A 17,398-nucleotide genomic window follows, 5' to 3' on the forward strand; every position below is an offset into this window, starting at 1 on the left:
GGGAATCAACTAGATGTATTGACCTTAGTAGGGAATCAACTAGATGTATTGACCTTAGTAGGGAATCAACTAGATGTATTGACCTTAGTAGGGAATCAACTAGATGTATTGACCTTAGTAGGGAATCAACTAGATGTATTGACCTTAGTAGGGAATCAACTAGATGTATTGACCTTAGTAGGGAATCAACTAGATGTATTGACAGTAGGGAATCTAGATGTATTGACCTTAGTAGGGAATCAACTAGATGTATTGACCTTAGTAGGGAATCAACTAGATGTATTGACCTTAGTAGGGAATCAACTAGATGTATTGACCTTAGTAGGGAATCAACTAGATGTATTGACCTTAGTAGGGAATCAACTAGATGTATTGACCTTAGTAGGGAATCAACTAGATGTATTGACCTTAGTAGGGAATCAACTAGATGCATTGAAAATGTATTCATTTTCTCAAGTTTATCATAAGACATTAGCAAAATGCATCAGTGATTTTATATTTCCTGCAACTGTGTGTGTGTGTGTGTGTGTGTGTGTGTGTGTGTGTGTGTGTGTGTGTGTGTGTACCACTGTCTAGCCGTTAGTGATGATGCTTTTGAAATGGATAGGGGTTTTCCCAAAAATCTCAATTAACAACAAAGTAGCCTCTGCTTACCTGGCAGAATGATAGTATTTTCACCATTGGGTATTTGTTTAGCAAACTCTACCATCACGTGTGCTACAGAAACCCAGCCGAACAGCCTCTTGCTAGGTGCTCCCTGGATTAAAATAAATAAATAAATGTATACCTTTTATTTCAACAAGGAACACAGACTGAGACCAAGGTCTCTTTCACAACTGGGCCCTGCGTACACATGTTTACACATACAGTTTAGGTACAATGATTAAACAACTACACAAGACGAACTAAACCATCACAGATAACACAAAAACATACAGCACCAGATTACACTTACCCATGTTTACACCCTAACCATAGGGGAATAACCTGTTAGGGGAATAACCTGTTAAGGGAATAACCTGTTAGGGGAATAACCTGTTAGGGGAATAACCTAACAGGTTATTCTACCAACAGCACAAGAACTTGCATTACCTGAAATAGTTACAAACAATACAAAAATAAAAATCCTCCAATAAATGTTTAAAATGAGCAACAGGGGGACAAGAGTGTCAAGTTTAAGTTTTGTCTGCAGGCTATTCCATAGGCAAGGAGTGTAACAGGAAAAGGCAGCCATACCCAACTCTGGGGAAATCACATGGGCCTCAAGTGGAATCCATGCTTGAGACCTGGTTTTAGGAATTATAATTATAATATTGATGAGTGATGATAAATCAGAAGGTAGTTTACTCAGAAGGGCTTTATAGACAAAAACGAGAGCATGTTGTTCTCGTCTCACGGACAGCGAAGACCAACCCACGTTTTGATATAAAACACAGTGGTGAGTTCTGTAGCACCCGTAATAAACCTGAGTGGTGAGTTCTGTAGCTAGCACCCGTAATAAACCTGAGTGGTGAGTTCTGTAGCTAGCACCCGTAATAAACCTGAGTGGTGAGTTCTGTAGCTAGCACCCGTAATAAACCTGAGTGGTGAGTTCTGTAGCTAGCACCCGTAATAAACCTGAGTGGTGAGTTCTGTAGCTAGCACCCGTAATAAACCTGAGTGGTGAGTTCTGTAGCTAGCACCCGTAATAAACCTGAGTGGTGAGTTCTGTAGCACCCGTAATAAACCTGAGTGGTGAGTTCTGTAGCACCTGTAATAAATGGATAAATAAATGGATAAAGAGCTAGTTCCGGGTTAGCTGTGAGAGGCGAAGGCAGAGTACTGCATTTCATGAAGAAAAGCTTGTTGGGAAAAATGTTTTTTAAATGTCTCTTAAATTATACAAGGATTAGTGTTAATCTGTTTGGTACCTCTAATCCATGCAATAGAACAGTGATCACTGAGTGCCAGAACATTCAGGAGATGGAGGTGCCCAAAGGTGACCCATTTTTGCAACCCTCACCATACCGGGTTACAGCTGTATGTTGCAGCTCAGACCCTATTATACATAATCTGGAGTGTTTGTTGTGCCTGTCACCGGGTGAGACACGTACCACCGGGTGAGACACGTACCACCGGGTGAGAGACACGTACCACCGGGTGAGAGACACGTACCACCGGGTGAGAGACACGTACCACCGGGTGAGAGACCACCGGGTACCACCACCGGGTGAGAGACACGTACCACCGGGTGAGAGACACGTACCACCGGGTGAGAGACACGTACCACCGGGTGAGACACGTACCACCGGGTGAGACACGTACCACCGGGTGAGACACGTACCACCGGGTGAGAGACAACCTGATCTTGAATACAGGGTGGTATGGGAATAACATTTTACATTTCAATTTATTTATTTATTTTCTCCAAAAAAATGGTACCACAAAATATGGTTGGAGGTTCACACATCAGAGAATGTTGACTTGAATGGGAATATCAATTGTATATGTATGTACTTATAGTCCTCCATAGGAAACCTATTGAAATCATAGAAATACAGATACTAGAACAGACATTCCCAATTAAGTTGACATTCAACGGTGGGTGGAGCGACGGTCATCTGTGGTAGTAATGGGAAGTTAAAATGTTTATTCAATTTTAAATGTCAATGGCGTACCAGCTAAGTGGTCTGAAAAGGACAGGTCCATTCTATAATTGGCGTTTCTATGATTGAAATGACACCCAACCTTTATTCAAGGTTTTGCTGTGTCTCACTCTATGGCGGGCACAACGCATACACCTCAGATGTAAATGAGAGTTTAAGCTATAATATATGCACAAAAAAACAATACATTTTTTTTGAGAAAAAAAATATCTATATATATATTTAGTTTAGATCTAGGTTTGACAACCCCGTTTGTAAGCTTTTTATATCAAACTCAACCGTTTTCTGATAATGAAGACATGGATGTCTCATGGTATGGTGGCATATGCAAAATGGATCAACACATCTACGCCTGAATGTTGTGGTATTCAGGTCCAAAAAAGTACCTTTCTGACCTCCTATACCATGGGAAAATATGTGTATGGAAACTGTATGAACTAGAATAGAACGACCCTATAGGAACTGTCGACTCTATCCTTCAGCTAGCACCAGTAGAGAGAGAGCAGGATGTACTATACAGCCTCCTCAACTCCCCCCCCCATTTCAACATCTCTGTCTAATTCAGTCTGCTGGTTCTTATCAGTACTTATCTTAATATGGTTCAGTGGGAAGGCAGGAAGGTCTTTAGTTTCCAACTGTCCCAGTTGCATCAGTATCAACAGATGTTATTCTAGTAAGAAGCAGTGGTGGTAGGAGACGGTAGAGGTGGTACTATACTGGTTAGGAGACAGTAGAGGTGGTACTGTACTGGTTAGGAGACACAGTAGAGGTGGTACTATACTGGTTAGGAGACAGTAGAGGTGGTACTATACTGGTTAGGAGACAGTAGAGGTGGTACTATACTGGTTAGGAGACAGTAGAGGTGGTACTATACTGGTTAGGAGACAGTAGAGGTGGTACTATACTGGTTAGGAGACAGTAGAGGTGGTACTATACTGGTTAGGAGACACAGTAGAGGTGGTACTATACTGGTTAGGAGACACAGTAGAGGTGGTACTATACTGGTTAGGAGACACAGTAGAGGTGGTACTATACTGGTTAGGAGACACAGTAGAGGTGGTACTATACTGGTTAGGAGACACGGTAGAGGTGGTACTATACTGGTTAGAGACACAGTAGAGGTGGTACTATACTGGTAGAGAGACAGTGGTACTATACTGGTTAGGAGACACAGTAGAGGTGGTACTACACTGGTTAGAGACACAGTAGAGGTGGTACTATACTGGTTAGGAGACAGTAGAGGTGGTACTATACTGGTTAGGAGACAGTAGAGGTGGTACTGTACTGGTTAGGAGACAGTAGAGGTGGTACTATACTGGTTAGGAGACACAGAGGTACTATACTGGTTAGGAGACACGGTAGAGGTGGTACTATACTGGTTAGGAGACACGTAGAGGTGGTACTATACTGGTTAGGAGACAGTAGAGGTGGTACTATACTGGTTAGGAGACACAGTAGAGGTGGTACTATACTGGTTAGGAGACAGTAGAGGTGGTACTATACTGGTTAGGAGACAGTAGAGGTGGTACTATACTGGTTAGGAGACAGTAGAGGTGGTACTATACTGGTTAGGAGACACAGTAGAGGTGGTACTATACTGGTTAGGAGACAGTAGAGGTGGTACTATACTGGTTAGGAGACAGTAGAGGTGGTACTATACTGGTTAGGAGACAGTAGAGGTGGTACTATACTGGTTAGGAGACACGGTAGAGGTGGTACTATACTGGTTAGGAGGTGGTACTATACTGGTTAGGATACTTAGAGGTGGTACTGTACTGGTTCAGACACAAGAGGTGGTACACAAGGAGACACGGTAGAGGCTGTACTGGTGGCAGTAGAGGTGGTACTATACTGGTTAGAGACAGTAGAGGTGGTACTATACTGGTTAGGAGACAGTAGAGGTGGTACTATACTGGTTAGGGACAGTGGGGGTACTATACTGGTTAGGAGGGTGGGGTGGTACTATACTGGTTAGGGGGTGGGGTACTATACTGGTTAGGGCACGGTAGAGGTGGTACTATACTGGTTAGGGGGGTGACATACTGAAGGACAGTAGAGGTGGTACTATACTGGTATAGTGAGGTGGTGGGATACTTCCACTGCTTTCATGGTACAACCACACAAGGAGGTCAAAGGCAGGGGGCTCCCAGCTTGGGGTTCATGGTGAGCTACCCTGGGGTGGGGGTGATGGTGGGGGTGACGGTGAGGGGGTGGGGGTGAGGGCCTGAGGGTGGGGGACAGTGAAGGCCTGATGGTGGGGGTGATGGTGGGGGGTGATGGTGACGGGGTGATGGGCCTGGGGTGGGTGATGGTGAGGGCCTGGGGTGATGGTGAGGGCCTGGGGTGACGGTGAGGGCCTGGGGTGATGGTGATGGGGGGTGGGGGTGAGGGGCCTGGGGTGACAATGAGGGCCTGGGGGGTGGATGGTGAGGGCCTGGGGTGACGGTGAGGGCCTGTGGGTGGGGGTGATGGTGAGGCCCTGGGGTGACGGTGAGGGGTGGGGTGAGGGCCTGGGGTGACGGTGAGGGCCTGTGGGTGGGGGTGAGGGGGTGGGGGTGGGGGTGACGGGGGGCCTGGGGGTGGGGGTGACGGTGAGGGGGTGGGGGTGATGGGGGGGTGGGTATGAGGGTGAGGGCCTGGGGTGACGGTGAGGGGGTGGAGGTGAGGGCCTGGGGTGACGGTGAGGGCCTGTGGGTGGGGGTGACGCTGGGGGCCTGGGGGTGAGGGCCTGGGGATGAGGGCTTGGGGGTGAGGGCTTGGGCCCCATGTGTTTGTGTAAGCTGAGACACATTTATAAATGACTGATCCCCGTAAAGCTGAGACGTCTCTTGTCATGTGTTAAACCACTCCTGTTAAGTTCCTTCACCAAATTAAGTGAATAAGAATTTAAGATTCTTGAAAATAAGGTTCTTGGAAATGTTCTTAATTCCAAGATGGCTAAACCCTCGTCTTAAACCTCTTAAACCAACTTAAACCCAGGAACATGTTTAATTCACTCACCAACTTAAACTCAGGGCAGCGAGAGAAAACAGCTCAGGAAAGCAATGGAACATGTTTAATTCACCAACTTCATCTGAAAGTTTTCGTATTGATTATTTTAAACACGAGAACATGTTTTAGTACTCGGTAATCTCCCTAAGAGATAAGCTAACGTGATTGCCATTGCTCGCTAGATAGCTAGCTAAAATTGTTGCTTAGCAACAAACATCTTTAAAAGGATTTGTAAGACTGTATTTGCAAAGTTCGTAAGAAAATCATTAAATCTTAAGATATTGTTGATGAATTGCACTTACGAACTTCATGAAGTTAAAAAATAAAATAAAAATCTTAATAAGAAGCTAAAATTTGTTTACGTTAAGTGTTTTGTGAAGAAGTGCCCTGACACTTTTCGTGTCTTTTATAATTTCCAGGGTTTACATGGACCCATATCTCAGCCCTGTCACCTCCCACTCCTGACCACAGTGCCACACGTGTCTCCCTGCTGCCAACCGTTCCAGACCCCAACACCCTATTTGGCTTTTATTACTAAAATCATCACAGGCTAACTATTGTTAGCATAGCCATCAATTTAAGCCATGCCTTATCACATGGAATGCATGTGGTAGCAGGTTGCGTGTGTGTGTGTGTGGACTTCTAGTGAGCATCCCCACCTGGGTCTATGACCTAGCAGCCCTAATCCCAAGACTAACCCATGGGATTCAGCGATGTGTGTGGGCTCCCTGCTAGGAGATGCTCAGTGAGCCTTGTGACTGTCAACAGTTAAAAGAGGAAACTGCTACAGGGGTTCCTAGAGGCTCAGATTACCAATCAAAACATTTTCTGCTTCAGATATGGCTTGCCTGTAGTAGTGTGGGCTTTGCCTGTAGTAGTGTGGACTTTGCCTGTAGTAGTGTGGGCTTTGCCTGTAGTAGTGTGGGCTTTGCCTGGGATTTGATGTGTGATTAGAGGCAAGCTTTGCTGTTGTCTGCCTAGCCCACTAGCTGGTTAACCCTTAAACTCTTGATGGTAGAACTTTCTCATTGGGATTATCATAAACCCTTAATTAAGGCATACTGTAGAACAGTCTCCTTGTGATTATCATAAACCCTTAAGTTCTGTAAAGTCCATGGAGAATAAGAGAGCCTCCTCCCAGCCGACCACTGCACTGAGGCTAGGAAACACTGTCACCACTGATAAATCATTGAGAATGTCAATAAGCATTTTTCTACGGCTGGCCATGCTTTCCACCTGGCTACTCCTACCCCGGTCTACAGCCCTGCACCCCCCACAGCAACTTTCCCAAGCCTCCCCCATTTCTCCTTCACCCAAATCCAGATAGCTGATGTTCTGAAAGAGTTGCAAAATCTGGACCCCGACAAATCAGCCGGGCTAGACAATCTGGACCCCGACAAATCAGCAGGGCTAGACAATCTGGACCCCGACAAATCAGCAGGGCTAGACAATCTGGACCCTCTCTTTCTAAAATGATCCACTGAAATTGTTGCAACCCCAATTACTAGCCTGTTCAACCTCTCTTTCTGAGATCCCCAAAGATTGGAAAGCTGCCGCGGTCATCCCCCTCTTCAAAGTGGGAGACACTGTAGACCCAAACTGTTAGACCTATATCTATCCTACCCTGTCTTTCTAAGGTCGTCGATAGCCAAGTTAACAAACAGATCGGCGACCATTTCGAATCCCACCGTACCTTCTCCGCTATGCAAACTGGTTTCCGAGCTGGTCATGAGTGCACCTCAGCCACGCTCAAGGTCCTAAATGATATCATAACCGCCATCGATAGGAGACATTACTGTGCAGCCGTATTCATCGACCTGGCCAAGGCTTTCGACTCTGTAAATCACCACATCCTCATTGGCAGACTCGACAACCTTGGTTTCTCAAATGACTGCCTCGCCTGGTTCACCAACTACTTTTCTGATAGTTCAGTGTGTCAAATCGGAGGGCCTGTTGTCCGGACCTCTGGCATTCTCTATGGGGGCGCCACAGGGTTCAATCTCGGGCCGACTCTTTTCTCTGTATACATCAATGATCAATGATGTCGCTCTTGCTGCGGCAGACGACACCATTCTGTATACTTCTGGCCCTTCTTTGGACACTGTGTTAACTAACCTCCAGACGAGCTTCAACGCCATACAACTCTCCTTCCGTGGCCTCCAGCTGCTCTTAAATGCAAGTAAAACTAAATGCATGCTCTTCAACCGATCGCTGCCTGCACCCGCCCGCCCGTCCAGTATCACTACTCTGGACGGTTCTGACTTAGAATATGTGGACAACTACAAATACCTAGATGTCTGGTTAGACTGTAAACTCTCCTTCCAGACTCACATTAAGCATCTCCAATCCAAAATTAAATCTAGAATTGGCTTCCTATTTTGCAACAAAGCATCCTTCACTCATGCTGCCAAACATACCCTCGTAAAACTGACTATCCTACTGATCCTTCGGCGATGTCATTTACAAAATAGCCTCCAACACTGCTTCCAATTTGCTGCCAATGACTGGAACGAACTGCAAAAATCTCTGAAGCTGGAAACTCATATCACCCTCACTAGCTTTAAGCATCAGCTGTCAGAGCAACTCACAGATCACTGCACCAGTACATAGCCCATCTGTAAATAGCCCATCCAACTACCTCATCCCTATATTGTTATTTATTTTCTTCTCCTTTGCACCCCAGTATCTCTACTTGCACATTCATCTTCTGCACATCTATCACTCTAGTGTTTTAATTGCTATAATTGTAATTGATTCTTATATTGGGGTGCAAAGGAGCAAGATAAAAAATAACAATATGGGGATGAGGTAGTTGGATGGGCTATTTACAGATGGGCTATGTACAGGTGCAGTGATCTGTGAGTTGCTCTGACACATAATACTATGGCCTATCTTTTGCCTTTCCTCCTTACTTCATTTGCACAAACTGTTTATAGATTTTTCTACTGTATTATTGACTGTAATGTTTGTTTACTCCATGTGTAACTCTGTGTTGTTTGTCGCACTGCTTTGCTTTATCTTGGCCAGGTCGCAGTTGTAAATGAGAACTTGTTCTCAACTGACCTACCTGGTTAAATTAAAGTGAAATGAAATAAAATACTATGTCACTCCCTTTTATACCCTTATTTGCCCACATAATTGATTGCGTCCAAATTTGCCTTTAAAAAAAATATATATATATATATAATTTCTTCATAGGATTCACGTTATATTAAATATAGTGTATCCCATTTGGTCCAAACCTTTGTCCTAACAATGAGTCAGACATGAGGGATCCAATGGAATAGTCAAGACACTCACGGACCCCCCGCCAATCCCACGCCACCAAATTGCCCCTGTTCAGAGAACCGTGATGGAGCTGCAGGGGCTCACTGTTGTTATATGGTAGTCTGTCTGTGTCGTGTATTTTAGGTTATATGGTTATTTAGGTTATATGGTAATCTGTTGTGAGTTGGTGTACTTTAGGTTATAATTGCCCTGGGCTGCCTGTGTGTTTGGGTGTCGTCTGTACCCTGAGCTGCCTGTGTGGGCGTGGTCTGAGAGCTACCCTGGGCTGCCTGTGTGTGGGTGTGGTCTAAGAGTTACCCTGGGCTGCCTGTGTGGGTGTGGTCTGAGAGCTGCCCTGGGCTGCCTGTGTGTGGGTGTCGTCTGAAAGCTACCCTGGGCTGCCTGTGTGGGTGTGGTCTGAGAGCTGCCCTGGGCTGCCTGTGTGTGGGTGTCGTTTGAAAGCTACCCTGGGCTGCCTGTGTGGGTGTGGTCTGAGAGCTACCCTGGGCTGCCTGTGTGGGTGTGGTCTGAAAGCTACCCTGAGCTGTCGGTCATGTCATTGGAGAGAGAAAGCTCGTCTCTCTCTGTTACTGTTAGGATTGAGTATGTGGGAAATTCCACAGTAATGGAATTACCCTGAAACACCTTTAAAATGTATACCAAACAAAAACCATAGAATTCAAAGTTGAACAAACCGTCCGACTCTATACTGTCGTTATCGGCTGTGGAGCGGTTTTGTTATTTATTTTCATGGCTCTTGGCCTTGAGCCTTCAGAGACGATGTCTGGTTTCTCCGTTTAGACAAAACATTCTGCAGACTGAGATACTGGTCTGTCATGGTCCCCTGTTTGTATGTATGTAGCAGACAGAGATACTGGTCTGTCATGGTCCCCTGTTTGTATGTATGTAGCAGACAGATATACTAGTCTGTCATGGTCCCCTGTTTGTATGTATGTAGCAGACAGAGCCTACTGGTCTGTCATGGTCCCCTGTTTGTATGTATGTATGTAGCAGACACATACAGTACCAGTCAAAAGTTTGGACACCTACTCCTTCAAGGGTTTTTCTTTATTTTAACTATTTTATACATTGTAGAATAATATTGAAGACATCAAAACTATGAAATAACACAAATGGAATCATGTCGTAACTAAAAAAGTGTAAAACAAATCAAAATATATTTTTTTAGAATCTTCAAAGTTGCCACCCTTTGCCTTGATGACCGCTTCGCCCACTCTCACGCATTCTCTCAACCAGCTTCATGAGGTAGTCACCTGGAATGCATTTCAATTAACAGTCTTACCCTTGTTTTCGTATTCGGCACTTGACAGACATTATGCAAATCAAATATGTCTACAGTAACCGTTAGATGTAGCTGAGTCAGCAGAAAGCAGAGGTGGGGGGGTGGATTGATATTCAGCATTGAATCCACATGAATTCTTGTTCTGCACTCTGAAATAATGTTCTTTCCTTCTTTTTTAACCATCAGGGTTGTTTCCTGCCTGACCTTAGTGGGCGGTGAGCTTGGCTGGCTAGCTATACTACACCGAAGGTAAGAACTGTAGTAGTACTTATTCTATACTCACTCGCACACAGACGTTCACACGGACACACACAATCCAACCATGGCCCATCTCTCGTACTATTTCCATACCCAGCTGGCATGCCCATATCGCTTTGCTCTTTACGGGATATTTGGAGGCTCTTCCTAAAGCCTTAGCCAACCCCACAGTACAGTACACCGAGTCTGTGTCCCAAGTGGCACCCTATTGTCTATATGGCCCTATGGCCCCCTGGGAAAAGTAGTGCACTATATAGGGACAAGTGTGACATTTGGGATGCATCCCAATAAATGAAATCCCCAACAGAAACAGGGCAGGTCCAGGAGCCTCCAGACTCACGCTTTAGATAACTGTTACTGTGGTGTTGTGTGTGACGTATGGTAACCAGGCTAGACTGCAGTAGTTGGTTTGGTGGGTGTTGCCCTGTGGCTGTGAAGTAGTGCTACATCTACAGCTAACTTACAGTCACGTCAGCGTTCTTATCCCTTGCCTGCTAGCCATCTACAGCTAACTTACAGTCACGTCAAACAGTGTAGACAGAACTACAGTAGCTGTGTTTTGTTTAAGCTGTTTACTAGAGACATTTTATTTGGATACATTCGTAACAGTGAGCTAATGAGGCGTGATTTCGCCTGGCATAGAAAATGTGCTCGCTCATCATTACACTGTTGTTCAGGGGAGCTAGCCAACAACACAGCTAACACAAAGCTGGAAAGACAGCAAACTAGCCGCACGTAGTTTCGTTTAACCTGTGTTCTTTGTATGTATCCATAAAAATGATGCTGATTCATGATTTTGACCGGCTGAGAAAAGCTGCCTGCCTGTCTGTCTCATCCCAACATGTTCATTACTATGGGACATAATAACCTGCCCAGGGACTGCGGTTGAAGATTTGCCAGCTGGCTAAAACCTTTTACTGAAACGTTGATTAATGTCCACTGTCCCTGTAGAAATAAACTCAAACATCTGGAGCTTGAATTTGGATATTGAAAAAATGTTGCAAATGTTGGAGGGACACTTTTTTATACATTATGTCCGCTTACAAAAAACAAAACAACGGATGGGTCTAATCCTGAATTCTGATTGGTTAAAAAATATATATAAAAAAAAATCACATTCATACATGTATGACATTAAAATGCATTTTTTAAAATGTATTTTAAATTATTTTTTTAACCAATCAGAATTCAGGATTAGACCCACCCGTTGTGTAAGGGGTCAAGGAGCATAATAGGCTTTCCATCATGACTCAAACTTCAATCCCAACTAGCAGGTTAGTAAGAATGGCTCACTCTGTGTTCAAGATTATCCTTTTCCTCCCCTTCATTCAGATTACAACCTCTCACTTTCGGTTATTTCAAAATGAAATTATCTCCATATATTTTTTTTAATTTTTTTAAACAAGCCATAAAAAGCTAGTTGCAATTTCAGATTATTCCACCAGAAAATACAGGAGAAATTATATTATGGTTAAACTCATACTAATTCATGAAACATTATTTTTGGAGAAAGAATATCAGGATAATTTCTGTAAATTATATCATAAATAGGACTGGTAGAGTTATGTCACACACGCAGTTAGTGTAGACATTTCCATATTTAGCATCTAAAATTACAACCAACTAATTGCAGCATTACTGCAAAAAATGGCAGGTGGGAAGGGGAGAAGGTGAGGAATCTGACCCAAAATGGAGGAGGTAAGGGGAGAAGGTGAGCAATCTGACCCAAAATGGAGGAGGAAAGGGGAGAAGGTGAGGAATTCTCACCCAAAATGGAGGAGGAAAGGGGAGAAGGTGAGGAATTCTCACCCAAAATGGAGGAGGAAAGGGGAGAAGGTGAGGAATCTGACCCAAAATGGAGGAGGAAAGGGGAGAAGGTGAGGAATCTGACCCAAAATGGAGGAGGAATCTGACCCAAAATGGAGGAGGAAAAGGGAGAAGGTGAGGAATCTGACCCAAAATGGAGGAGGAAATCTGACCCAAAATGGGGAGAAGGTGAGAAGGTGAAATCTGACCCAAAATGGAGGAGGAAAAGGGAGAAGGTGAGGAATCTGACCCAAAATGGAGGAGGAAAGGGGAGAAGGTGAGGAATCTGACCCAAAATGGAGGAGGAAAGGGGAGAAGGTGAGGAATCTGACCCAAAATGGAGGAGGAAAGGGGAGAAGGTGAGGAATCTGACCCAAAATGGAGGAGGAAAGGGGAGAAGGTGAGGAATCTGACCCAAAATGGAGGAGGAAAGGGGAGAAGGTGAGGAATCTGACCCAAAATGGAGGAGGAAAGGGGAGAAGGTGAGGAATCTGACTGAAAATGGAGGAGGAAAGGGGAGAAGGTGAGGAATCTGACCCAAAATGGAGGAGGAAAGGGGAGAAGGTGAGGAATCTGACCCAAAATGGAGGAGGAAAGGGGAGAAGGTGAGGAATCTGACTGAAAATGGAGGAGGAAAGGGGAGAAGGTGAGGAATCTGACCCAAAATGGAGGAGGAAAGGGGAGAAGGTGAGGAATCTGACCCAAAATGGAGGAGGAAAGGGGAGAAGGTGAGGAATCTGACCCAAAATGGAGGAGGAAAGGGGAGAAGGTGAGGAATCTGACTGAAAATGGAGGAGGAAAGGGGAGAAGGTGAGGAATCTGACCCAAAATGGAGGAGGAAAGGGGAGAAGGTGAGGAATCTGACCCAAAATGGAGGAGGAAAGGGGAGAAGGTGAGGAATCTGACCCAAAATGGAGGAGGAAAGGGGAGAAGGTGAGGAATCTGACCCAAAATGGCTAAAGAAAAATAAATATATATAAATATAATACATATACCAGTTTCATTTAAGGACAAAACCATTTACAGCTGTACCATACAGTTTGCAAAATAGTTGGGAGGAAATGTTGGATGTACTGATTCCATGGCACATGGTTTATGAACTGATACAAGTTGTTCTATTTAAATTATTATACTAAATTCTTGCGAAGAGACAATCATTTATTTATTTAACCTTTTATTTAACTAGGCAAGTCAGTTAAGAACAAATTCTTATTTACAATGGCGGCCTACTAAAAGGCCACCTGCGGGGATGGGACCCTGGGATATTTAAAAACAAATATAGAAATACAATATAAATATAGGACAAAATGCACATCACAACGAGAGATACTACATAGAGACCTAAGACCGCAACATAGCAAGGCAGCAACACATGACAACACAACATGACAACAACATGGTAGCAACACAACATGACAACAACATGGTAGCAACACAATATGACAACAACATGGTAGTAGCACAACATGACAACAAGGTAGCAACATGACAACAACATGGTAGCAACACAACATGACAACAACATGGTAGCAACACAACATGACAACAACATGGTAGCAACACAACACAACACGACAACAACATGGTAGCAACACAACATGACAACACAACCTAGCAGCAGCACAACATGGTAGCAACACAACATGACAACAACATGGTAGCAGTACAAAACAGGGTACAAACATTATTGGCCCCAGACAACAGCACAAAGGGCAGGAAGGTAGAGACAACAATACATCACACAAAGCAGCCACAACTGTCAGTAAGAGTGTCCATGATTGAGTCTTTGAGGGAAGAGATGGAGATCAAACTGTCCAGTTTTTACAGCACTTGTTTTGGTACTGCCCACATGTAACCTTTTTTATTTGATAAGTCATAGTTAATCGAGCAATAATATAATTATTTTAACAAAGTTGTTCGTGTTTAATTTACATGGTGTTCAGAGATAGATGGGAGGGGTTGAGGGGAGCTGAAGGATGGGACTGGATGGTGTTCAGAGATAGATGGGAGGGGACTGGATGAGGGGGGAGCTGAAGGACTGGATGGTGTTCAGAGATAGATTGGAGGGGTTGAGGGGAGCTGATGGATGGGACTGGATGGTGTTCAGAGATAGATGGGAGGGGTTGAGGGGAGCTGATGGATGGGACTGGATGGTGTTCAGAGATAGATGGGAGGGGTTGAGGGGAGCTGATGGATGGGACTGGATGGTGTTCAGAGATAGATGGGAGGGGTTGAGGGGAGCTGATGGATGGGACTGGATGGTGTTCAGAGATAGATGGGAGGGGTTGAGGGAGCTGATGGATGGGACTGGATGGTGTTCAGAGATAGATGGGAGGGGTTGAGGGGAGCTGATGGACTGGATGGTGTTCAGAGATAGATGGGAGGGGTTGAGGGGAGCTGAAGGATGGGACTGGATGGTGTTCAGAGATAGATGGGAGGGGACTGAGGGTTCAGAGAGCTGAAGGATGGGACTGGATGGTGTTCAGAGATAGATGGGAGGGGTTGAGGGGAGCTGATGGACTGGATGGTGTTCAGAGATAGATTTGAGGGGAGCTGATGGATGGGACTGGATGGTGTTCAGAGATAGATGGGAGGGGTTGAGGGAGCTGATGGACTGGATGGTGTTCAGAGATAGATGGGAGGGGACTGAGGGGAGCTGATGGATGGGACTGGATGGTGTTCAGAGATAGATGGGAGGGGAGCTGATGGATGGGACTGGATGGTGTTCAGAGATAGATGGGAGGGGTTGAGGGGAGCTGAAGGACTGGATGGTGTTCAGAGATAGATGGGAGGGGTTGAGGGGAGCTGAAGGACTGGATGGTGTTCAGAGATAGATTTGAGGGGAGCTGATGGATGGGACTGGATGGTGTTCAGAGATAGATGGGAGGGGTTGAGGGGAGCTGATGGACTGGATGGTGTTCAGAGATAGATGGGAGGGGTTGAGGGGAGCTGAAGGATGGGACTGGATGGTGTTCAGAGATAGATGGGAGGGGTTGAGGGGAGCTGAAGGATGGGACTGGATGGTGTTACGAGATAGATGGGAGGGGTTGAGGGGAGCTAAAGGCTGGGACTGGATGGTGTTCAGAGATAGATGGGAGGGGTTGAGGGGAGCTGAAGGACTGGATGGTGTTCAGAGATAGATGGGAGGGGTTGAGGGGAGCTAAAGGCTGGGACTGAAAAACAAAAGATAACTCGTGTAAAATATACTGTCTGAAATGTTTGTAGTAGAAAGTGGAAGCCTAACTATTGTTGATCATTTACTCCAATTAGGGGAGGGGTGGTAGGGTTAGGGGACAAGAATAAAGAAGGAACATTTATAAAAATATCCATCTAATCTATCCAATCTATCATCTAATATATCTATCTATGAAAATGATGCAGAAAATAATTTTTATTGTGGCTTCTATCTGCAATATTAAAGCTGATCTACTTGCTAAAAACATCCAAATCAGATCTTTATGAAGTCAGAATATACAACACAATGAAACACACACACACACACACACACACACACACTACAATGGCTTCTGGGCTCTGCTCTTCGGGATGACGACATGGGGCTGGAGGCAGGAAGTGATGGAATGATGTCATCAGACCCTAAGGACGTTGGCTAATGGAGGGCGGGAAGTCGGCCCGTTTATTCTCCTCGTCCTAGTTGTGTTCACTCATTCCCCCGTCCTCCCTCATCCCTGATTCAGTTCTCTTACATTTCACTCTGCTGTTCTGCCCTGACTGTGGAGGAGTAAGGAGAGTTTAACTATCAGTGGGTTTAGAGGGAAAGGCTAGCAGAGTGGGGTTAGAGGCAAAGGCTAGCAGAGTGGGGTTAGAGGCAAAGGCTAGCAGAGTGGGTTTAGAGGGAAAGGCTAGCAGAGTGGGTTTAGAGGGAAAGGCTAGCAGAGTGCGGTTAGAGGGAAAGGCTAGCAGAATGGAGTTAGAGGGAAAGGCTAGCAGAGTGGGGTTAGAGGGAAAGGCTAGCAGAGTGGGGTTTAGAGGGAAAGGCTAGCAGAGTGGGGTTTAGAGGGAAAGGCTAGCAGAGTGGGTTTAGAGGGAAAGGCTAGCAGAGTGGGGTTAGAGGAAAGGCTAGCAGAGTGGGGTTAGAGGGAAAGGCTAGCAGAGTGGGGTTAGAGGGAAAGGCTAGCAGAGTGGGGTTAGAGGGAAAGACTAGCAGAGTGGGGTTAGAGGGAAAGGTTAGCAGAGTGGGTTTAGAGGGAAAGGCTAGCAGAGTGGGGTTAGAGGGAAAGGCTAGCAGAGTGGGGTTAGAGGGAAAGGCTAGCAGAGTGGGGTTAGAGGGAAAGGCTAGCAGAGTGGAGTTAGAGGGAAAGGCTAGCAGAGTGGGGTTAGAGGAAAGGCTAGCAGAATGGGGTTAGAGGGAAAGGCTAGCAGAGTGGGTTTAGGGGGAAAGGCTAGCAGAGGGAGGCAAAAGGCTAGCAGAGTGGGGTTAGAGGGAAAGGCTAGCAGAGTGGGGTTAGAGGAAAGGCTAGCAGAGTGGGGTTAGAGGGAAAGGCTAGCAGAGTGGGGTTAGAGGGAAAGGCTAGCAGAGTGGGGTTAGAGGGAAAGGCTAGCAGAGTGGGGTTAGAGGGAAAGGCTAGCAGAGTGGGGTTAGAGGGAAAGGCTAGCAGAGTGGGGTTAGAGGGAAAGGCTAGCAGAGTGGGGTTAGAGGGAAAGGCTAGCAGAGTGGGGTTAGAGGGAAAGGCTAGCTAGAGAGTGGGGTTAGAGGGAAAGGCTAGCAGAGTGGGGTTAGAGGGAAAGGCTAGCAGAGTGGGGTTAGAGGGAAAGGCTAGCAGAGTGGGGTTAGAGGGAAAGGCTAGCAGAGTGGGGTTAGAGGGAAAGGCTAGCAGAGTGGGGTTAGAGGAAAGGCTAGCAGAGTGGGGTTAGAGGGAAAGGCTAGCAGAGTGGGGTTAGAGGGAAAGGCTAGCAGAGTGGGGTTAGAGGGAAAGGCTAAGAGGGGGTTTAGAGGGAAAGGCTAGCAGAGTGGGGTTAGAGGAAAGGCTAGCAGAGTGGGGTTAGAGGGTAGCAGAGTGGGGTTAGAGGGAAAGGCTGGGGTTTTAGCAGAGTGGGGTTAGAGGGAAAGGCTAGCAGAGTGGGGTTAGAGGGAAAGGCTAGCAGAGTGGGGTTAGAGGGAAAGGCT

The 17,398-nt window shown here is 45.7% G+C and overlaps 1 protein-coding gene and 1 pseudogene across 1 annotated transcript; one reads left to right on the forward strand and one right to left on the reverse strand.

Annotated features, from left to right (window-relative positions):
- Nucleotides 1-17,398, forward strand: part of LOC112235104 — a 130,201-nt pseudogene that overhangs the window by 20,765 nt on the left and 92,038 nt on the right.
- Nucleotides 4,804-5,412, reverse strand: LOC121840979 (extensin-like). Its single transcript, XM_042306386.1, has one exon. The coding sequence runs from the start codon at nucleotides 5,410-5,412 to the stop codon at nucleotides 4,804-4,806; it is 609 nt and encodes a 202-aa protein (XP_042162320.1).

Source organism: Oncorhynchus tshawytscha, linkage group LG26 (genome assembly GCF_018296145.1).
Source record: "Oncorhynchus tshawytscha isolate Ot180627B linkage group LG26, Otsh_v2.0, whole genome shotgun sequence".
Taxonomy (NCBI): Eukaryota; Metazoa; Chordata; class Actinopteri; order Salmoniformes; family Salmonidae; genus Oncorhynchus; species Oncorhynchus tshawytscha.